At 46.2% G+C, this 23656-nt stretch overlaps 1 protein-coding gene across 1 annotated transcript; it reads left to right on the plus strand.

The window, feature by feature from the left end:
• Positions 1–9912: 9912 nt before the first annotated feature.
• LOC122934594 lies at positions 9913–23099 on the plus strand. The gene is made up of 2 exons (XM_044290175.1): positions 9913–10733; positions 21110–23099. Exons 1-2 carry the CDS (start codon positions 10575–10577, stop codon positions 22550–22552), a joined length of 1602 nt encoding a protein of 533 aa, XP_044146110.1. The 5' UTR covers positions 9913–10574; the 3' UTR covers positions 22553–23099.
• The last annotated feature ends 557 nt before the right edge of the window (positions 23100–23656 follow it).

Raw genomic sequence — 23656 nt, forward strand, 5'->3', positions numbered from 1 at the left:
TACTTATCCTGTACTGATCCTGAGTTACATCCTGTATTATACTCCAGAGCTGCACTCACTATTCTGCTGGTGGAGTCACTGTGTACATATATTACATTACTGATCCTGTACTTATCCTGAGTTAAATCCTGTATTATACTACAGAGCTGCACTCACTATTCTGCTGGTGGAGTCACTGTGTACATATATTACATTACTGATCCTGTACTTATCCTGAGTTAAATCCTGTATTATACTCCAGAGCTGCACTCACTATTCTGCTGGTGGAGTCACTGTGTATATATATTACATTACTGATCCTGTACTTATCCTGAGTTAAATCCTGTATTATACTACAGAGCTGCACTCACTATTCTGCTGGTGGAGTCACTGTGTACATATATTACATTACTGATCCTGTACTGTTCCTGATTTACATCCTGTATTATACCCCAGAGCTGCACTCACTATTTTGCTGGTGGAGTCACTGTATACATATATTACATTACTTATTCTGTACTGATCCTGAGTTACATCCTGTATTATACTCCAGAGCTGTACTCACTATTCTGCTGGCGGAGTCATTGTGTACATACATTACATTACTGATCCTATACTGATCCTGATTTAGATCCTGTATTATACTCCAGAGCTGCACTCACTATTCTGCTGGTGGAGTCACTGTGTACATACATTACTTATCCTGTACTGATCCTGAGTTACATCCTGTATTATACTCCAGAGCTGTACTCACTATTCTGCTGGCGGAGTCATTGTGTACATACATTACATTACTGATCCTATACTGATCCTGATTTAGATCCTGTATTATACTCCAGAGCTGCACTCACTATTCTGCTGGTGGAGTCACTGTGTACATACATTACTTATCCTGTACTGATCCTGATTTACATACTGTATTATACTCCAGAGCTGCACTCACTATTCTGCTGGTGCAGTCACACAAGGCTGTAGAGCGGCACCTACGGGCCTCAGCGACCAAACCAGCCAAACCGCGACCGCAGATCCTCAGCAGTTCACAGAACAGCCAACAAAAAGAAGGTTACGGCAGCATCTCCAGTTGTTCCTTTATTTCGTATTGCTACTAGTGTGTACACAAAAAGCCAAATAGCAACGTTTCGGCTACATGGTAGCCTTTATCAAGCATATAGACAAGTGATATTCTCAACAATAAATAGTGAAACCTAATTGTAGAATACACCAATCCAAGGTGAACCTTAATTAGGTGCTACATTAATAACATAGGTGCATGATTAACCCCTTCAAGACCCTGCCATTTTTCACCTTAAGGACCAGGCCATTTTTTGCATATCTGACATGTGTCACTTTATGTGGTGATAACTTTAAAACGCTCTTACTTATCCAGGCCATTCTGAGATAGTTTTCTCATCACATATTGTACTTATGACAGTGTTAAATTTAAGTCAAATTTTTTTTTTTTTTATTAATTTTAATTTCTCTACTTTTATAAGAGATAGTAGTAATACCTCCAAAAATAGTTACTACTTTACATTCCTCATATGTTTAACTTTATGTTTGGATCATTTTGGGAATGCCATTGAATTTTTTAGGGACGTTAGAAGACTTAGAAGTTTAGAAGCAAATCTTGAAATTTTTCAGAAAATTTCTAAAACCCACTTTTTCAGGACCAGTTCAGGTCTGAAGTCACTTTGTGAGGCTTACATAATGGAAACCACCCAAAAATGACCCCATTTTACAAACTACACCCCTCAAGGTATTCAAAACGGATTTTGCAAACTTTGTTAACCCTTTAGGTGTTCCACAAGAATTAATGGAAAATAAACATAAAATTTCACTTTTTGGGCAGATTTTCCATTTGAATCAATTTTTTCCAGTTACAAAGCAAAGGTTAACAGCCCAAAAAAATCAATATTTATGGCCCTGATTCTGTAGTTTACAGAAACACCCCATATGTGGTCGTAAACTGCTGTACAGGCACACGGCAGGGCGCAGAAGGAAAGGAATGCCATATTGTTTTTGGAAAGCAGATTTTACTGGGATAATTTTAAGCTGCCATATCACATTTGAAGACCCCCTGATGCACCCCTAGAGTAGAAACTCCCAAAAAGTGGCCCAATTTTAGAAACTACACCCCTTAAGGTATTCAAAACTGATTTTACTAACTTTGTTAACCCTTTAGGTATTGCACAAGAGTTATTGGCAAATGGAGATGAAATTAAAAAATTTATATTTTTTGGCAGATTTTCCATTTTTATCTTTTTTTTCCAGTTACAAAGTAAGGGTTACCAGCCGAATTAAACTTAATATTTATGGCCCTGATTCTGTAGTTTACAGAAACACCCCATATATGGTTGTATACTGCTGTACGGGCACACAGCATTGCACAGAAGATAAGGAACGCCATATGGTTTTTGGAAAGCAGATTTCACTGAGATCATTTTAAGCTGCCATGTCACATTTGAAGACCCCCTGATGCACCCCTAGAGTAGAAACTCCAAATAAGTGACCCCATTTTTGAAACTACGGGATAAGGTGGCAGTTTTGTTGGTACTATTTTAGGATTTTTGGTTGCTCTATATTACACTTTTTGTGAGGCAAGGTAGCAAGAAATAGCTGTTTTGGCCCCTTTTTTATTTTTTGTTATTTACAAAATTCCTCTGACAGGTTGGATCATGTGGTAATTCTATAGAGCAGGTTGTTACGGACGCGACAATACCAAATATGACTTTTTTTGGTTGTTTGTTTCAGTTTTACATAACAAAGCATTAAAAAAAATATATATGATTTTTTAGTGTCTCCACATTCTGAAAGCCATAGTTTTATTTATTTTTTGGGCGACTGTCTTGTGTAGGGGCTCATTTTTTTCGGGATGAGATGACTGTTTAATTGGTACTATTATAGGGTGCATATGACTTTTTGATCGCTTGCTAATACACTTTTTGTGATATTGGCTTTGGCTTTTTTTACACCGTTTTATTTTTTTACGGTATTCACCTGAGGGGTTAGTTCATGTGATATTTTTATAGAGCAGGTTATTCTGGACGCGGCGATACTTAATATGTCAACTTTTTTTTTTATGTACGTTTTACACAATGATTTCATTTTTGATGTTTTAGTGTCTCCATAGTCTGAGAGCCATAGTTTTTTCATTTATAGGGCAATTATCTTAGGTAGGGTATGATTTTTGAGGGATGAGATGACGGTTTGATTGGCACTATTTTGGGGTGCGTATGACTTTTTGATCGCTTGCTATTACACTTTTTGTGATGTAAGTTGACAAAAAATTGCTTTTTTTATACAGTTTTTATTTTTTTTAAATTACGGTGTTCACCTGAGGGATTAGGTCATGTGATATTTCCATAAAGCAGGTTCTTACGGATGTGGCGATACCTAATATGTATACTTTTTTTATTTACTTACGTTTTACACAATAACAGCATTTATAAAACAAAAAAAACTATGTTTTAGTGTCTCCATTAGTGATGGACGAACATCTGCCGGGACGGTTCGCGAACGTGATCAAATGTTCGCAAACCGCAAGTTCGCGGTGGGTACTATTCATTTTAATGGCAGGCGAACCTGAAAAACCTTCAGATGATATTTGCAGCCAATAAATACAAACCGGATTCCAAAAAAGTTGGGACACTATACAAATCGTGAATAAAAACTGAATGCAATGATGTGGAGGTGCCAACTTCTAATATTTTATTCAGAATAGAACATAAATCACGGAACAAAAGTTTAAACTGAGAAAATGTACCATTTTAAGGGAAAAATATGTTGAATCAGAATTTCATGGTGTCAACAAATCCCCAAAAAGTTGGGACAAGGCCATTTTCACCACTGTGTGGCATCTCCCCTTCTTCTTACAACACTCAACAGACGTCTGGGGACCGAGGAGACCAGTTTCTCAAGTTTAGAAATAGGAATGCTCTCCCATTCTTGTCTAATACAGGCCTCTAACTGTTCAATCGTCTTGGGCCTTCTTTGTTGCACCTTCCTCTTTATGATGCGCCAAATGTTCTCTATAGGTGAAAGATCTGGACTGCAGACTGGCCATTTCAGTACCCGGATCCTTCTCCTACGCAGCCATGATGTTGTGATTGATGCAGAATGTGGTCTGGCATTATCTTGTTGAAAAATGCAGGGTTTTCCCTGAAAGAGATGACGTCTGGATGGGAGCAGATGTTGTTCTAGAACCTGAATATATTTTTCTGCATTGATGGTGCCTTTCCAGACATGCAAGCTGCCCATGCCACACGCACTCATGCAACCCCATACCATCAGAGATGCAGGCTTCTGAACTGAGCGTTGATAACAACTTGGGTTGTCCTTGTCCTCTTTGGTCCGGATGACATGGCGTCCCAGATTTCCAAAAAGAACTTCGAATCGTGACTCGTCTGACCACAGAACAGTCTTCCATTTTGCCACACTCCATTTTAAATGATCCCTGGCCCAGTGAAAACGCCTGAGCTTGTGGATCTTGCTTAGAAATGGCTTCTTCTTTGCACTGTAGAGTTTCAGCTGGCAACGGCGGATGGCACGGTGGATTGTGTTCACTGACAATGGTTTCTGGAAGTATTCCTGAGCCCATTCTGTGATTTCCTTTACAGTAGCATTCCTGTTTGTGGTGCAGTGTCGTTTAAGGGCCCGGAGATCACGGGCATCCAGTATGGTTTTACGGCCTTGACCCTTACGCACAGAGATTGTTCCAGATTCTCTGAATCTTCGGATGATGTTATGCACAGTTGATGATGATAGATGCAAAGTCTTTGCAATGTTTCGCTGGGTAACACCTTTCTGATATTGCTCCACTATCTTTCTGCGCAACATTGTGGGAATTGGTGATCCTCTACCCATCTTGGCTTCTGAGAGACACTGCCACTCTGAGAAGCTCTTTTTATACCCAATCATGTTGCCAATTGACCTAATTAGTGTTAATTGGTCTTCCAGCTCTTCGTTATGCTCAAATTTACTTTTTCCAGCCTCTTATTGCTACTTGTCCCAACTTTTTTGGGATTTGTTGACACCGTGAAAATTTGAATCAACGTATTTTTCCTTTAAAATGATACATTTACTCGGATTAAACGTTTGATCTGTCATCTACGTTCTATTACAAATAAAATATTGACATTTGCCATCTCCACATCATTGCATTCAGTGTTTATTCACAATTTGTTTAGTGTCCCAACTTTTTGGGAATCCGGTTTGTAATTACTAGAAGTGCACAAATAGTCCCACAACATGGACAGTGACATACCAGATGTATTATTCGAATTTGCAATCTCCATTCATAATTTTTTTCAATGCGAAATATCGGCAATGTAATTTTCGCATACTCGCATGCGCAAATGCACTATACAGTACCCAAATGCACTATAAAGAAAGTATATTGGTATATAACACCTCTATATACCTGCAGTATGGCAGCAGAACCGCACAGAACTGCAGAACAATACAAATGCACTATAATATAATTTCTAACATAGAAAGTATATTATAACATTGTACAAGGAAGGCAATCCATTAGAATATACATAAAGATAAAACGTAACCTTTAATAATTTTACTATGAGGGTCCATTCACACGTCCGTAAGTGTTTTGCGGATCCGTCAATGTGCATTCCGCAATTTGTGGACCGCACATCGCCGGCACTATAATAGAAAATGACTAATCTTGTCTGCAATTGCGGACAAGAATAGGACATGTTCTATTTTTTTGTGGAAACGAAAGCACAGATGCAGAAGTGCGGATGTAGACAGCACATTCCGGCCCCATTGAAAATGAATGGGTCTGCATCCGTTCCGCAAAATTGCGGACCCATTTTGCGGACGTGTGAATGGAAAAGATATCCCTCAAATTAAATTATTAAAGTTAAGCAAAAATCATAGATGTGGTTGGCAATAACAAGTGCTCGGCGGCACCAAATCAGAAACCATATGTCCTACCACAATCCGGGGGGTTCCAGTGCACATCCATGAATCCCGGAGGGAAAGCAAAAAACCATCAATCCCTGGGCTAGATCATGATATGGTATTAAAGGACAGGGTGGCGAAAGAACTGTCCCTGATATTGCCCTACATGGGGGTGCTATTCTGGCCCTGATAGCCTAACCACAGACCACCCGCCCTGATAAGAGTGACCCCGTCCGGAACCTTACACTATATAATAATGGCCCAGTAAGCCCCTAGACCCCTGACTTCCAGGTGATCACTATATAGATCAGAGGTCCATAACAGCATAAACCTGGATTCCATGTCGGCGTCTCCTGATTCCTATTGCGCAGTGATCACATCACTATACTGCCAAGTACTGGGGAGCAGCGCACCAGCGCGTCAGTCAACCCAGTCACATGGAAGTCATGTGATGGTAACATGATCGCAATATATTCACCACCTCCTCCAGCTAAAATAGTCAATAACGGAGCGTCATCCTCACCATGGGAACACGCTCACCATAGAAGACCAACAAGAGTCGCTCTGCATGTGTGCACAGCTCCGATAGGTGCAGTGCTGGGAATCAAAATAACATATCATGAAGCCGGCACAGTATCACACCAGTGACAACTGGTCATCCAATATTTATCTATGTGAAAATCAACTAGATCAAGGAGACTTGTACACATACATAAAGCCGTGGAGAAGACTCATCGTCCCTACCACATATGTAGTAAAAAAGAGAATCAAGGTGACTTGATTGGACCTCCGAACATTAACCCGCATCTGTGTAAAAAAGTGACAGAATTGAAAACAATGGTCAGATAAAAACATATATACAGTATTCATATATAGCCTATACTGAATCGGACATATAATAAGAGTATCAAAACCTCCTATCAATCTATACTACTTACATTGAATTCAATATTAAGTCCATATGGTTGTAATGACTTCAAAGTAAAAATCCACTTAAATTTTTTCTTCCTGAGGATTTGCTCTCTCTCACAACCTCTTCTCAATACGCCCACTGAGGCTATCACCCGAAATCTCAACTGGTTGACAGAGTGACCACTCTCCACAAAATGCTTGGCCCCCGGTTTATCCAACAATTGTTTTCCTAATTGTACTCTTGTGTTTGTTAATCCCTTTCCTAATCTCCATGGTGCTCCTACCCACATAGATTAAACTACATGGACACTGGATCATGTACACCACACATTTAGATCTGCACGTATAAAAATCCCTGATGTTGTAAGTTTTAAGGATGGACAAAGGTACTACCTTTTATCATGATTCCACAATTACAACAACCTAGGCAAGGGAAATTGCCCATTTTTCTTGGCATCAAGTACCTCTGACCACCCCCACATGTTCCACCAACATCAGTTCTTACCAATTTATCATGTAGATTAGTGTTTCGTTTATATGCCACGAGTGGCGGATTATCAAATTCACGTACTGTCGGTAAACCCATATGTGAGATGTGCCATTCCTTCCTCAAAATATGAGCCATGTTCCCACTATGGGTACCAAATCTGGACACAAAGGGAATTCGATCCATCACCTTCTTCACCTGTGAATTGTGCAGTGTGGTCTCCCTGTCAACCATGAGATCCTTTCTTTGGTATTTTGCAACAATCTCCTCGGAAATCCCCTATTGGAAACCTTATTGCACATGTCTTCCACCCAGTCAGAAAAAGTGTCATCTTCTGATACCACTCTCCTGACTCGTAATAATTGACTCCAGGGAAGCGAGTCGAGCATACGTCGGGATGATTACTGTCATGTCTCAATAAAAGTTTTTTATCTGTGGGTTTTTTATATAAATCGGTCTTAATCCTGCCTTCCTCCATATATACTCTCACATCAAGGAACTGTAATTCGTCTTGAGAGACAGTCACAGTGAATTGTAAGCCTGGTACACCCATGTTCAAGTGTTGATGGAACTCATCCAATGACTCAATGGAGCCACCCCAAATCATAAAAATGTCATCGATATAGCGCCACCAGCACAGGACCCCCTCCATGAATATAGATCTATAAACCAGTCTGTCCTCCACTTCAGCCATGAACATATTGACATAAGTTGGCGCCACATTCGAACCCATGGCCGCACCTCGCTTCTGTTGGTAGAAGGTGTTCCCAAAGAGGAAGTAATTCTTCCTTAGGACCAGCTTAAGAAGTTGGAGAACAAAGTGGCTGGCATCAGGAGAGAGCCCCGCGCCGGCCAGCGCCACATAAACGACATTCAAACCATATTTATGTTCAATAGATGGATACAATGATACAACGTCGAAACTCACAAGGTAGAAATGTGCAGGTAAATTAATCTCATGTAATTTAGTCAGGAAGTGACCAGTGTCCCCGATATAAGAGGGAGCAGTGGTTGCATGGACACGGAGCAATCTATCCAAAAACACAGCAATAGTGCCAAAGATTGAACCCCTGCCAGACACAATGGGTTAGCCAGGAGGATCATTAAGCCTCTTATGTATCTTTGGAAGAGCGTATAGCAAAGGGGTGATGGGGTGTTGTACCTTCAAATAGTCACTTAAGTCCTGGTCGATGATGCCCCGCTCACAGGCCACATCGACTATATTATTCACCACCTTTGCAATGTCCCAATTTGGGTCACATCCAAGTACTTCATGCACCTCTGCATCACTCAATTGTTCACGTATCTCCCCAATGTATTTGCTCGTGCCCATTACAACCACTGCATCCCCCTTATCCGCAGGTTTAATTGTGATTTCCTTATTCTGTTCTAATAGCCTCAGTGCTTCCCTTTCCTGACGTGACATGTTCTGTCTAAATGTCTCCCTCCTTCAATATTGAATTCAATGTAAGTAGTATAGATTGATAGGAGGTTTTGATATTCTTATTATATGTCCGATTCAGTATAGGCTTTATATGACTATATATGTTTTTATCTGACCATTGTTTTCAATTCTATCACTTTTTTACAAAGATGCGGGTTAATGTTGATTCTCTTTTTCTTAACTACATATGTGGTAGGGACGATGAGTCTTCTTCACAGCTTTATGATCTAGTTGATTTTCATATCGATAAATATTGGATGACCAGTTGTCACTGGTGTGATACTGTGCGGGCTTCATGATATGTTATTTTGATTCTCAGCACTGCACATATCGGAGCTGTGCACATATGCTCTTGTTGGTCTTATATAGTGAGCGCGTTCCCATGGTGAGGATGGCGGTTCGTTATTGACTATTTTAGCCGGAGGAGTAGGTGAATATATTGTGATCATGTGACCATCACATGACTTCCATGTGACTGGATTGACTGACGCGCTGGTGCGCGCCCCCCCTGTACTTGGCAGTATAGTGATGTGATCATGCGCAATAGGAATCAGGAGACGCCGACATGGAATCCAGGTTTATGCTGTTATGGACCTCTGAGCATTACTGTCTTGCATAAGGTAAACACAGATGGTTTAATCATGCACATATGTTATTAATGCAGCACCTAATTGAGGTTCACCTTGCATTGGTGTATTATACAATTGGGGGTTGTGACACCTTTGTTTGGTCCCACTCTGTGGTGGGAGGAGTTAGGTTTCACTATTTATTGTTGAGAATATCACTTGTCTATATGCTTGATAAAGGCTACCATGTAGCCGAAACGTTGCTATTTGGCTTTTTGTGTACACACTAGTAGCAATACGAAATAAACGAACAACTGGAGATGCTGCCGTAACCTTCTTTTTGTTGGCTGTTCTGCTGGTGCAGTCATTGTGTAGATACATTACTTATCCTGTACTGATCCTGAGTTTTACATCAGACACGGAGGCTTCATATTGCTTTCTCTTCCTTTACTGATCACCAATAGCAGCAAGGAGAAACAAAAACAAATGCAAATGGTCACCATAGTAACCCATACATCCCACCCCTACCGCCCCAATATAAGGCTGCGTCCAAGGTGGTACTTCCTCTTTCTTGCTGCTCACCAGATAAGTAACATGTTCATTTTATCTGTTAGCTGCTTTTGTTCTCCCTAGGGGTTTATATCGCTATATATTATATTCCCCTTGTTATTTTTCTCCCCTGGGGTTTATTTCCTCCCTTTTAGGTGGTGTAGTGATTGTGCAGTGGTATAGCTGTTTACCCTGCATTCTTTTTCCCAGGTGCTTATCCCTGTCATTGCAGGCATTTCCTACTTCAGTGTTCCCTGTTTTTTCTCCTAGTTTGCGCTCTGCGTTTTTTCCCCCTGGGACCTTCCCTCTGGGGGTCCTTGTGTTTTCTCCCTCTCCCCCCTTCTCCCCTGGGGAGTTTTGCTTGGGGGTCCCACTTTGGTTGTGTGCTCCGCTGGCCTTACCGCCATTTTCTGCCTCCCGGTGGTGGGCCACGCCCCCCTCTTAGCGCGCGTCTTCTTCTCCGGATCGGCAGCTCTTCTCCGCTGTTCGCGCGCTTTTGGCTGGCTGGAGCGAGATCTCGCGAGATCCGGCGGCCATCTTGGTTCCCGTTCCCGCGAGATCTCGCTTCCTCCGGTCTCCTGCGTGCCCTGCTGCCGGTCGACTGTGCTGCTGCTCTGCTCCTCTCTCTCCTGGGGTGATTAACCCCTAGTTCCTCAGGCTCTTCTCCCTCACAGTTTTTTCCAAACTGCAGGTACCCTGTTCCCTGTGCTGGACCAATATGGATCCCTCTGCCCAGTCAGCCCCCTCCCCCCTCCCTGGGGATGCTAATCTCACTGACTCAGACACACAGGCGCAGCTCATCCAGCGCTCTGTGTCTAATGCTATTTTGCAGGCTATGGGTTCCATGTCCACAGTCTTATCACAGACCATCTCCCAGGCCCTGTAGTAGAAATGGAAGGCCACAGCAGCGTCTCACCAAAAAGCTTCTTTATTTAGGAACACTCCTCATAACTAGGGATGAGCGAACTCGAACTGTATAGTTCGGGTTCGTACCGAATTTTGGGGTGTCCGTGACACGGACCCGAACCCGGACATTTTCGTAAAAGTCCGGGTTCGGGTTCGGTGTTCGTCGCTTTCTTCGCGCTTTTGTGACGCTTTCTTGGCGCTTTTTGAAAGGCTGCAAAGCAGCCAATCAACAAGCGTCATACTACTTGCCCCAAGAGGCCATCACAGCCATGCCTACTATTGGCATGGCTGTGATTGGCCAGAGCACCATGTGACCCAGCCTCTATTTAAGCTGGAGTCACATAGCGCCGCCCGTCACTCTGCTCTGATTAGCGTAGGGAGAGGTTGCGGCTGCGACAGTAGGGCGAGATTAGGCAGATTAACTCCTCCATAGGACTTGATTAACTGATCGATCTGCAGCTGTGGATCATTGAGCTGCTGATCCTCAATTGCTCACTGTTTTTAGGCTGCCCAGACCGTTTGTCAGTCACATTTTTCTGGGGTGATCGGCGGCCATTTTGTGTCTTGTGGTGCGCCAGCACAAGCTGCGACCAAGTGCATTTAACCCTCAATGGTGTGGTTGTTTTTTGGCTAAAGCCTACATCAGGGTGAAGCTGTCACACCAAGTGCATTTAACCAGCAATAGTCTGTTCATTTTTTGGCCATATACAAAATCAGGGGCAAGCTGCGCCTGTCACCAAGTGCATTTAACCCTCAATGGTGTGGTTGTTTTTTGGCTAAAGCCTACATCAGGGTGAAGCTGTCACACCAAGTGCATTTAACCAGCAATAGTCTGTTCATTTTTTGGCCATATACAAAATCAGGGGCAAGCTGCGCCTGTCACCAAGTGCATTTAACCCTCAATGGTGTGGTTGTTTTTTGGCTAAAGCCTACATCAGGGTGAAGCTGTCACACCAAGTGCATTTAACCAGCAATAGTCTGTTCATTTTTTGGCCATATACAAAATCAGGGGCAAGCTGCGCCTGTCACCAAGTGCATTTAACCCTCAATGGTGTGGTTGTTTTCTGGCTAAAGCCTACATCAGGGTGAAGCTGTCACACCAAGTGCATTTAACCAGCAATAGTCTGTTTATTTTTTGGCCATATACTACATCAGGGGCAAGCTGCGCCCGTCACCAAGTGCATTTAACCCTCAGTAGTGTGGTTGGTCAAGCTGTGACACCAAGTGCATTTAACCAGCAATAGTCTGTTCATTTTTTGGCCATATACTACATCAGGGGCAAGCTGCGCCCGTCACCAAGTGCATTTAACCAGCAATAGTGTGGTTATTTTTTGGCCATATCCCAGTCTAATTCTGTCACTAAATCCATACCGGTCACCCAGCGCCTAAATACTAGGCCTCAAATTTATATCCCGCTAAATCTCTCGTTACCGCTGTCCTGTTGTAGCTGGGAAAGTTATTTAGTGTCCGTCAAAGCACATTTTTTGTTCTGGGTTGAAGTACAATTCCCAATTTAGCAATTTCATAATTTAGTGGTTTCTGCTATATCAGAGCTATTTGAAATCTATCCCTAAAAGGGTATATAATATTCAAGGTGCACATTGGGTCATTCAGAATAACTTCACACACACCCGCTACTGTGTATTTCCAAGTCTAATTCTGTCACTAAACCCATACCTGTCACCCAGCGCCTAAATACTAGGCCTCAAATTTATATCCTGCTAAATCTCTCGTTACCGCTGTCCTGTTGTAGCTGGGAAAGTTATTTAGTGTCCGTCAAAGCACATTTTTTGTTCTGGGTTGAAATACAATTCCCAATTTAGCAATTTCATAATTTAGTGGTTTCTGCTATATCAGAGCTATTTGAAATCTATCCCTAAAAGGGTAGATCATATTGAAGGTGCACATAGGGTCATTCAGAATAACTTCACACACACCCGCTACTGTGTATTTCCAAGTCTAATTCTGTCACTAAACCCATACCTGTCACCCAGCGCCTAAATCCTAGGCCTCAAATTTATATCCCGCTAAATCTCTCGTTACCGCTGTCCTGTTGTAGCTGGGAAAGTTATTTAGTGTCCGTCAAAGCACATTTTTTGTTCTGGGTTGAAGTACAATTCCCAATTTAGCAATTTCATAATTTAGTGGTTTCTGCTATATCAGAGCTATTTGAAATCTATCCCTAAAAGGGTATATAATATTCAAGGTGCACATTGGGTCATTCAGAATAACTTCACACACACCCGCTACTGTGTATTTCCAAGTCTAATTCTGTCACTAAACCCATACCTGTCACCCAGCGCCTAAATACTAGGCCTCAAATTTATATCCTGCTAAATCTCTCGTTACCGCTGTCCTGTTGTAGCTGGGAAAGTTATTTAGTGTCCGTCAAAGCACATTTTTTGTTCTGGGTTGAAATACAATTCCCAATTTAGCAATTTCATAATTTAGTGGTTTCTGCTATATCAGAGCTATTTGAAATCTATCCCTAAAAGGGTATATAATATTCAAGGTGCACATTGGGTCATTCAGAATAACTTCACACACACCCGCTACTGTGTATTTCCAAGTCTAATTCTGTCACTAAACCCATACCTGTCACCCAGCGCCTAAATACTAGGCCTCAAATTTATATCCTGCTAAATCTCTCGTTACCGCTGTACTGTTGTTGCTTGGAAAGATATTTAGTGTCCGTCAAAGCACATTTTTTGTTCTGGGTTGAAGTACAATTCCCAATTTAGCAATTTCATAATTTAGTGGTTTCTGCTATATCAGAGCTATTTGAAATCTATCCCTAAAAGGGTATATAATATTCAAGGTGCACATTGGGTCATTCAGAATAACTTCACACACACCCGCTACTGTGTATTTTCAAGTCTAATTCTGTCACTAAACCCATACCTGTCACCCAGCGCCTAAATACTAGGCCTCAAATTTATATCCTGCTAAATCTCTCGTTACCGCTGTACTGTTGTTGCTGGGCAAGATATTTAGTGTCCGTCAAAGCACATTTTTTGTTCTGGGTTGAAATACAATTCCCAATTTAGCAATTTCATAATTTAGTGGTTTCTGCTATATCAGAGCTATTTGAAATCTATCCCTAAAAGGGTATATAATATTCAAGGTGCACATTGGGTCATTCAGAATAACTTCACACACACCCGCTACTGTGTATTTCCAAGTCTAATTCTGGCACTAAACCCATACCTGTCACCCAGCGCCTAAATACTAGGCCTCAAATTTATATCCCGCTAAATCTGTCCTTAGTGCTGTAGCTGGGCGAGTTATTTAGTGTCCGTTCAAGCACATTTCTTGTTCTGGGTTGAAATACAATTCCCAATTTAGCAATTTCATAATTTAGTGGTTTCTGCTATATCAGAGCTATTTGAAATCTATCCCTAAAAGGGTATATAATATTCAAGGTGCACATAGGGTCATTCAGAATAACTTCACACACACGCTTCTGTGCATTTCCAAGTCTAATTCTGTCACTAAATCCATACCGGTCACCCAGCGCCTAAATACTAGGCCTCAAATTTATATCCAGCTAAATCTGTCCCTAGTGCTGTAGCTGGGCGAGTTATTTAGTGTCCGTTCAAGCACATTTCTTGTTCTGGGTTGAAATACAATTCCCAATTTAGCAATTTCATAATTTAGTGGTTTCTGCTATATCAGAGCTATTTGAAATCTATCCCTAAAAGGGTATATAATATTCAAGGTGCACATAGGGTCATTCAGAATAACTTCACACACCCGCTACTGTGCATTTCCAAATCTAATTCTGTCACTAAACCCATACCTGTCACCCAGCGCCTAAATACTAGGCCTCAAATTTATATCCCGCTAAATCTCTCGTTACCGCTGTCCTGTTGTGGCTGGGAAAGTTATTTAGTGTCCGTCAAAGCACATTTTTTGTTCTGGGTTGAAATACAATTCCCAATTTAGCAATTTCATAATTTAGTCGTTTCTGCTATATCAGAGCTATTTGAAATCTATCCCTAAAAGGGTAGATCATATTGAAGGTGCACATAGGGTCATTCAGAATAACTTCACACACACGCTTCTGTGCATTTCCAAGTCTAATTCTGTCACTAAATCCATACCGGTCACCCAGCGCCTAAATACTAGGCCTCAAATTTATATCCCGCTGAATTTGAATACAATACATTGGGCCAAATAATATATTTGTTGTTGTGGTGAACCATAACAATGAGAAAAACATCTAGTAAGGGACGCGGACGTGGACATGGTCGTGGTGGTGTTAGTGGACCCTCTGGTGCTGGGAGAGGACGTGGCCGTTCTGCCACATCCACACGTCCTAGTGTACCAACTACCTCAGGTCCCAGTAGCCGCCAGAATTTACAGCGATATATGGTGGGGCCCAATGCCGTTCTAAGGATGGTAAGGCCTGAGCAGGTACAGGCATTAGTCAATTGGGTGGCCGACAGTGGATCCAGCACGTTCACATTATCTCCCACCCAGTCTTCTGCAGAAAGCGCACAGATGGCGCCTGAAAACCAACCCCATCAGTCTGTCACATCACCCCCATGCATACCAGGGAAACTGTCTCAGCCTCAAGTTATGCAGCAGTCTCTTATGCTGTTTGAAGACTCCGCTGGCAGGGTTTCCCAAGGGCATCCACCTAGCCCTTCCCCAGCGGTGAAAGACATAGAATGCACTGACGCACAACCACTTATGTTTCCTGATGATGAGGACATGGGAATACCACCTCAGCATGTCTCTGATGATGACGAAACACAGGTGCCAACTGCTGCGTCTTTCTGCAGTGTGCAGACTGAACAGGAGGTCAGGGATCAAGACTGGGTGGAAGACGATGCAGGGGACGATGAGGTCCTAGACCCCACATGGAATGAAGGTCGTGCCACTGACTTTCACAGTTCGGAGGAAGAGGCAGTGGTGAGACCGAGCCAACAGCGTAGCAAAAGAGGGAGCAGTGGGCAAAAGCAGAACACCCGCCGCCAAGAGACTCCGCCTGCTACTGACCGCCGCCATCTGGGACCGAGCACCCCAAAGGCAGCTTCAAGGAGTTCCCTGGCATGGCACTTCTTCAAACAATGTGCTGACGACAAGACCCGAGTGGTTTGCACGCTGTGCCATCAGAGCCTGAAGCGAGGCATTAACGTTCTGAACCTGAGCACAACCTGCATGACCAGGCACCTGCATGCAAAGCATGAACTGCAGTGGAGTAAACACCTTAAAACCAAGGAAGTCACTCAGGCTCCCCCTGCTACCTCTTCTGCTGCTGCCGCCTCGGCCTATTCTGCTGCTGCCGCCTCGGCCTCTTCCTCCGCCTCTGGAGGAACGTTGGCACCTGCCGCCCAGCAAACAGGGGATGTACCACCAACACCACCACCACCACCTCCGTCACCAAGCGTCTCAACCATGTCACACGCCAGCGTTCAGCTCTCCATCTCACAAACATTTGATAGAAAGCGTAAATTCCCACCTAGCCACCCTCGATCCCTGGCCCTGAATGCCAGCATTTCTAAACTACTGGCCTATGAAATGCTGTCATTTAGGCTGGTGGACACAGACAGCTTCAAACAGCTCATGTCGCTTGCTGTCCCACAGTATGTTGTTCCCAGCCGGCACTACTTCTCCAAGAGAGCCGTGCCTTCCCTGCACAACCAAGTATCCGATAAAATCAAGTGTGCACTGCGCAACGCCATCTGTGGCAAGGTCCACCTAACCACAGATACGTGGACCAGTAAGCACGGCCAGGGACGCTATATCTCCCTAACTGCACACTGGGTAAATGTAGTGGCAGCTGGGCCCCAGGCGGAGAGCTGTTTGGCGCACGTCCTTCCGCCGCCAAGGATCGCAGGGCAACATTCTTTGCCTCCTGTTGCCACCTCCTCCTTCTCGGCTTCCTCCTCCTCTTCTTCCACCTGCTCATCCAGTCAGCCACACACCTTCACCACCAACTTCAGCACAGCCCGGGGTAAACGTCAGCAGGCCATTCTGAAACTCATATGTTTGGGGGACAGGCCCCACACCGCACAGGAGTTGTGGCGGGGTATAGAACAACAGACCGACGAGTGGTTGCTGCCGGTGAGCCTCAAGCCCGGCCTGGTGGTGTGTGATAATGGGCGAAATCTCGTTGCAGCTCTGGGACTAGCCAATTTGACGCACATCCCTTGCTTGGCGCATGTGCTGAATTTGGTGGTGCAGAAGTTCATTCACAACTACCCCGACATGTCAGAGCTGCTGCATAAAGTGCGGGCCGTCTGTTCGCGCTTCCGGCGTTCACATCCTGCTGCTGCTCGCCTGTCTGCGCTACAGCGTAACTTCGGCCTTCCCGCTCACCGCCTCATATGCGACGTGCCCACCAGGTGGAACTCCACCTTGCACATGCTGGACAGACTGTGCGAGCAGCAGCAGGCCATAGTGGAGTTTCAGCTGCAGCACGCACGGGTCAGTCGCACTACAGAACAGCACCACTTCACCACCAATGACTGGGCCTCCATGCGAGACCTGTGTGCCCTGTTGCGCTGTTTCGAGTACTCCACCAACATGGCCAGTGGCGATGACACCGTTATCAGCGTTACAATACCACTTCTATGTCTCCTTGAGAAAACACTTAGGGCGATGATGGAAGAGGAGGTGGCCCAGGAGGAGGAGGAGGAGGAGGAAGAGGGGTCATTTTTAGCACTTTCAGGCCAGTCTCTTCGAAGTGACTCAGAGGGAGGTTTTTGGCAACAGCAGAGGCCAGGTACAAATGTGGCCAGCCAGGGCCCACTACTGGAGGACGAGGAGGACGAGGATGAGGAGGAGGTGGAGGAGGATGAGGATGAAGCATGGTCACAGCGGGGTGGCACCCAACGCAGCTCGGGTCCATCACTGGTGCGTGGCTGGGGGGAAAGGCAGGACGATGACGATACGCCTCCCACAGAGGACAGCTTGTCCTTATCCCTGGGCAGCCTGGCACACATGAGCGACTACATGCTGCAGTGCCTGCGCAACGACAGCAGAGTTGCCCACATTTTAACCTGTGCGGACTACTGGGTTGCCACCCTGCTGGATCCACGCTACAAAGACAATGTGCCCACCTTACTTCCTGCACTGGAGCGTGATAGGAAGATGCGCGAGTACAAGCGCACGTTGGTAGACGCGCTACTGAGAGCATTCCCAAATGTCACAGGGGAACAAGTGGAAGCCCAAGGCCAAGGCAGAGGAGGAGCAAGAGGTCGCCAAGGCAGCTGTGTCACGGCCAGCTCCTCTGAGGGCAGGGTTAGCATGGCAGAGATGTGGAAAACTTTTGTCAACACGCCACAGCTAACTGCACCACCACCTGATACGCAACGTGTTAGCAGGAGGCAACATTTCACTAACATGGTGGAACAGTACGTGTGCACACCCCTCCACGTACTGACTGATGGTTCGGCCCCATTCAACTTCTGGGTCTCTAAATTGTCCACGTGGCCAGAGCTAGCCTTTTATGCCTTGGAGGTGCTGGCCTGCCCGGCAGCCAGCGTTTTGTCTGAACGTGTATTCAGCACGGCAGGGGGCGTCATTACAGACAAACGCAGCCGCCTGTCTACAGCCAATGTGGACAAGCTGACGTTCATAAAAATGAACCAGGCATGGATCCCACAGGACCTGTCCGTCCCTTGTCCAGATTAGACATTAACTACCTCCCCATAACCATATATTATTGGACTCCAGGGCACTTCCTCATTCAATCCTATTTTTATTTTCATTTTACCATTATATTGCAAGGCTACCCAAAGTTGAATGAACCTCTCCTCTGCCTGTGTGCTAGGCCTAAATATATGCCAATGGATTGTTGCAGTGGTGGCTGACGTGAAGCCTCATTCTCTGCTATGACATGCAGACTGATTCTCTGCTGACATGAAGCCAGATTGTCTGTTACGGGACCTCTCTCCTCTGCCTGTGTGCTAGGCCTAAATATATGCCAATGGATTGTTGCAGTGGTGGGTGACGTGAAGCCTGATTCTCTGCTATGACATGCAGACTGATTCTCTGGTGACATGAAGCCAGATCCTCTGTTACGGGACCTCTCTCCTCTGCCTGGGTGCTGGGCCTAAATTTATGAAAATGGACTGTTGCAGTGGTGGGTGACGTGAAGCCTCATTCTCTGCTATGACATGCAGACTGATTCTCTGCTGACATGAAGCCAGATCGTCTGTTACGGGACCTCTCTCCTCTGCCTGGGTGCTGGGCCTAAATTTATGAAAATGGACTCTTACAGTGGTGGGTGACGTGAAGCCTGATTCTCTGCTATGACATGAAGACTGATTCTCTGCTGACATGAAGCCAGATCCTCTGTTACGGGACCTCTCTCCTCTGCCTGGGTGCTGGGCCTAAATATCTGACAATGGACTGTTGCATTGGTGGCTGACGTGAAGCCTGATTCTCTGCTATGATATGAAGACTGATTCTCTGCTGACATGAAGCCAGATTGTCTGTTACGGGACCTCTCTCCTCTGCCTGTGTGCTAGGCCTAAATATATGCCAATGGATTGTTGCAGTGGTGGCTGACGTGAAGCCTGATTCTCTGCTATGACATGCAGACTGATTCTCTGGTGACATGAAGCCAGATCCTCTGTTACGGGACCTCTCTCCTCTGCCTGGGTGCTGGGCCTAAATTTATGAAAATGGACTGTTGCAGTGGTGGGTGACGTGAAGCCTGATTCTCTGCTATGACATGCAGACTGATTCTCTGGTGACATGAAGCCAGATCCTCTGTTACGGGACCTCTCTCCTCTGCCTGGGTGCTGGGCCTAAATTTATGAAAATGGACTGTTGCAGTGGTGGGTGACGTGAAGCCTCATTCTCTGCTATGACATGCAGACTGATTCTCTGCTGACATGAAGCCAGATTGTCTGTTACGGGACCTCTCTCCTCTGCCTGTGTGCTAGGCCTAAATATATGCCAATGGATTGTTGCAGTGGTGGCTGACGTGAAGCCTGATTCTCTGCTATGACATGCAGACTGATTCTCTGGTGACATGAAGCCAGATCCTCTGTTACGGGACCTCTCTCCTCTGCCTGGGTGCTGGGCCTAAATTTATGAAAATGGACTGTTGCAGTGGTGGGTGACGTGAAGCCTGATTCTCTGCTATGACATGCAGACTGATTCTCTGGTGACATGAAGCCAGATCCTCTGTTACGGGACCTCTCTCCTCTGCCTGGGTGCTGGGCCTAAATTTATGAAAATGGACTGTTGCAGTGGTGGGTGACGTGAAGCCTCATTCTCTGCTATGACATGCAGACTGATTCTCTGCTGACATGAAGCCAGATTGTCTGTTACGGGACCTCTCTCCTCTGCCTGTGTGCTAGGCCTAAATATATGCCAATGGATTGTTGCAGTGGTGGCTGACGTGAAGCCTGATTCTCTGCTATGACATGCAGACTGATTCTCTGGTGACATGAAGCCAGATCCTCTGTTACGGGACCTCTCTCCTCTGCCTGGGTGCTGGGCCTAAATTTATGAAAATGGACTGTTGCAGTGGTGGGTGACGTGAAGCCTGATTCTCTGCTATGACATGCAGACTGATTCTCTGGTGACATGAAGCCAGATCCTCTGTTACGGGACCTCTCTCCTCTGCCTGGGTGCTGGGCCTAAATTTATGAAAATGGACTGTTGCAGTGGTGGGTGACGTGAAGCCTCATTCTCTGCTATGACATGCAGACTGATTCTCTGCTGACATGAAGCCAGATTGTCTGTTACGGGACCTCTCTCCTCTGCCTGGGTGCTGGGCCTGAATTTATGACAATGGACTGTTGCAGTGGTGGCTGACGTGAAGCCTGATTCTCTGCTATGACATGAAGACTGATTCTCTGCTGACATGAAGCCAGATTGTCTGTTACGGGACCTCTCTCCTCTGCCTGGGTGCCGGGGCCTAAATATCTGAGAATGGACTGTTCCAGTGGTGGGTGACGGGAAGCCAGATTCTCTGCTATGGAACCTCTCTCCAATTGATTTTGGTTAATTTTTATTTATTTAATTTTTATTTTAATTAATTTCCCTATCCACATTTGTTTGCAGGGGATTTACCTACATGTTGCTGCCTTTTGCAGCCCTCTAGCCCTTTCCTGGGCTGTTTTACAGCCGTTTTAGTGCCGAAAAGTTCGGGTCCCCATTGACTTCAATGGGGTTCGGGTTCGGGACGAAGTTCGGATCGGGTTCGGATCCCGAACCCGAACATTTCCGGGATGTTCGGCCGAACTTCTCGAACCCGAACATCCAGGTGTTCGCTCAACTCTACTCATAACAGGTCATACAGAGCAGTTTGCAGCAACGTTTCGGCTAAGCATAGCCTTTGTCAAGCATGAACACATTTATCTTACCTACATCTCCCAGGCCCTGTCTGCACACCCCCTAGCTGGGGCCAGACTTGCTCCCTCTGAGATTGCTCAGCATTCTTATGCTGCTGAACCTCCTGTTGGACAGGAGACAATGACCGGTGTGTTGATGACCACCCCAGACGACGCGCTGAGGTCGCGTAAAAGAGCTTGTCCCCGCCAGGCTGATAAATCGCGGGTGTGGAAATGCGCTAGAGCGCAAGCCGATTCCGACTCTGACTCGGATCTGGTTTCGGGCCCAGAGGACCCGGCAGAGGCTAGTGATTTTTCAGAGGAGGATGACGCCCCTCGGGGGTCCGACCCTATTGCCACTCCCCCTGCTGTTCCTTTAACTAAGGATTCCTCCTCGGCCTCTGCTGACAATTTCCCTTTGGATTCCGCCGGGGCACCCATGTTTGATCCTGAGGCCCTCCACCACCCTAGATCGGCGGAGTGGCTCCCCGACACACAAATTAGTAATTACCTGGAGCATTGGGTCCGCCGTCCTCTGTCCAAGGAGGCGCGCAGTAAGCTGCGGGCCGAGTGCCCAAGGCCTATTATACCCCATAAGGTCTGCGACACGCCCGTCGTGGACCCGAAAATGACCCAATTTTTATCCAGGTCTGGGTGGAATGCCAAGAGGGGTTTAGACTCAGCCCTTAGAGGATGCCAGGACAAGCTCCTGGACATTTTTGGTCCACTGGCAAAGATAATGGAATTGGCGGAGTCCGCCAGACAAGAGGGTTCCCACATTGACCCTGAGGAACTCACGGGCTGGGCCCAGCGGGCGATTTGCATCGCCGGGGGAACCAATGCATCCCTGTCAGTGGAAAGGCGCAAAGCCATCCTTCTTAGGATAGACCCCAAGCTTATAAATCTCGCCCAGACGGAGACGGGCAAAGAGGCGGAAGGCCTGCTTTTTGGGGATTCATTTATAAAGGATCTCAGCCGCTTCGTCGGCACATTTTCCGCTCTGGACAAGGCGCAGGCAACTATGCGCAAAGTCTTCCAGGGCCGGGTCTCTCACAGGGCCGGCAGCAACAGGGGCCGTCTGTCCGGCCGCTCCAGCACCCGAGGCAGGGGTGTATCCAGAGGCTCCTTCTCCCAGCGAGCCGCATTTCAAGACCAGCGGGCTCCCCCAACGTTCTTCTCATCCAGAGGGGGACAATGGCGCTCTCGTTCCTTCCGAGGAAACACGGCTCCCCGCAAGTCCTCCGGTAAGTCAGACCCCGATCGGGGATTCTTCGGTCCTTTGTGTAGGGGGCAGGCTTCGGCATTTTTTACACGCTTGGGAACTAATTACATCAGACCCATGGGTTCTGGCGACGGTCAGGGGCTTCTCCATAGAACTCACAGACACCCCTTGCTCAGTGCAGCACCCACCGTCCTCTCTTCGGAGGGGATCGGACTCCGCCCGGGTGGACGAGGAGCTCTCTTCCCTCTTCCTCAAGAGGGCCATTGAGAGAGCTCACGGCCACTCAGGGGGAGTAATAAGCAACATTTTCTTGGTCCAGAAAAAAGGGGGTCAGATGCGTCCCGTCATCAATCTCCGGGCCCTAAACAGCATCGTACGGTACCGTCACTTCAAGATGGAGGGAATCCATCTACTCCGGGACCTTCTCTCCCCCAGGGATTGGCTCGTGAAGCTGGATCTGAAGGACGCGTACCTTACGGTCTCGGTGGCCCCCCACTCCAGGGATCTCCTTCGCTTCCTCTGGAAAGACGAGGTCTGGAGATTCACATGCCTTCCATTCGGCTTGTCATCGGCTCCTGGGTGTTTCACCAAACTCCTGCGTCCGGTCATGGCCTGGTTGAGGAGTCGCGGAGTACGCCTCATAATATACCTGGACGACATCCTCCTGATGCATCAATCCAGGTCGACACTGCTGCAGCACCTCCGATGGACGGCGGATCTCCTAGAGTCGCTCGGCTTCCTACTCAACTTGGAGAAGTCCTGGCTCACTCCCTCCCAGAGGTTGGACTTCCTAGGCTTCACAGTGGACTCGATCTCGGAATCCCTCAGCCTTCCAGGGGACAAGTTACGTTCCATTCGCAAGGAACTGCGACGGGCGTTGACCAGTGCCCACCTGTCCCTGCGTCACCTAGCCCGCATCATCGGCCTGCTGGCATCCTCCATACAGGCTGTCTTCCCGGCACCGTTGCATTACCGGGCCCTACAGCGCTTGAAGATTGCGCACCTCCGCTCGGGGGCCTCCTTTGCAGACATGGTGGAATTGGATTCGGAGGCCAGAGAAGAGATTCGTTGGTGGATCGCCAATCTGGAGGCTTGGAACGGCAGGGCGATCTTTGGTTTCCAGCCGGAATTCACCATCGAATCGGATGCGAGCCTTCAGGGCTGGGGAGCGCACTGCAACGGGGTCTCCACCGGAGGACCTTGGTCGCATGTCGAGACACACTTGCACATCAATGCCCTGGAATTGCTGGCCGGCTCCTTGGCCGTCAAGAGTTTTACCAACGGTATGGCCAACGCATGTATCCGTCTCCGGATGGACAATATTTCAGCGGTTCGCTATATCAACCGTTTGGGCGGAACCCAGTCTGCTAC

The sequence above is a fragment of the Bufo gargarizans genome, chromosome 4, assembly GCF_014858855.1.
Source record: "Bufo gargarizans isolate SCDJY-AF-19 chromosome 4, ASM1485885v1, whole genome shotgun sequence".
Taxonomy (NCBI): Eukaryota; Metazoa; Chordata; class Amphibia; order Anura; family Bufonidae; genus Bufo; species Bufo gargarizans.

Coding starts and splice junctions, on each gene's coding strand:
- LOC122934594 (XM_044290175.1), top strand. CDS start 10,575: ATGGATCCCTCTGCCCAGTCAGCCCCCTCCCCCCTCCCTGGGGATGCT. Junction 10,734..21,109: donor TATCACAGACCATCTCCCAG/GCCCTGTAGTAG, acceptor TACATCTCCCAG/GCCCTGTCTGCACACCCCCT.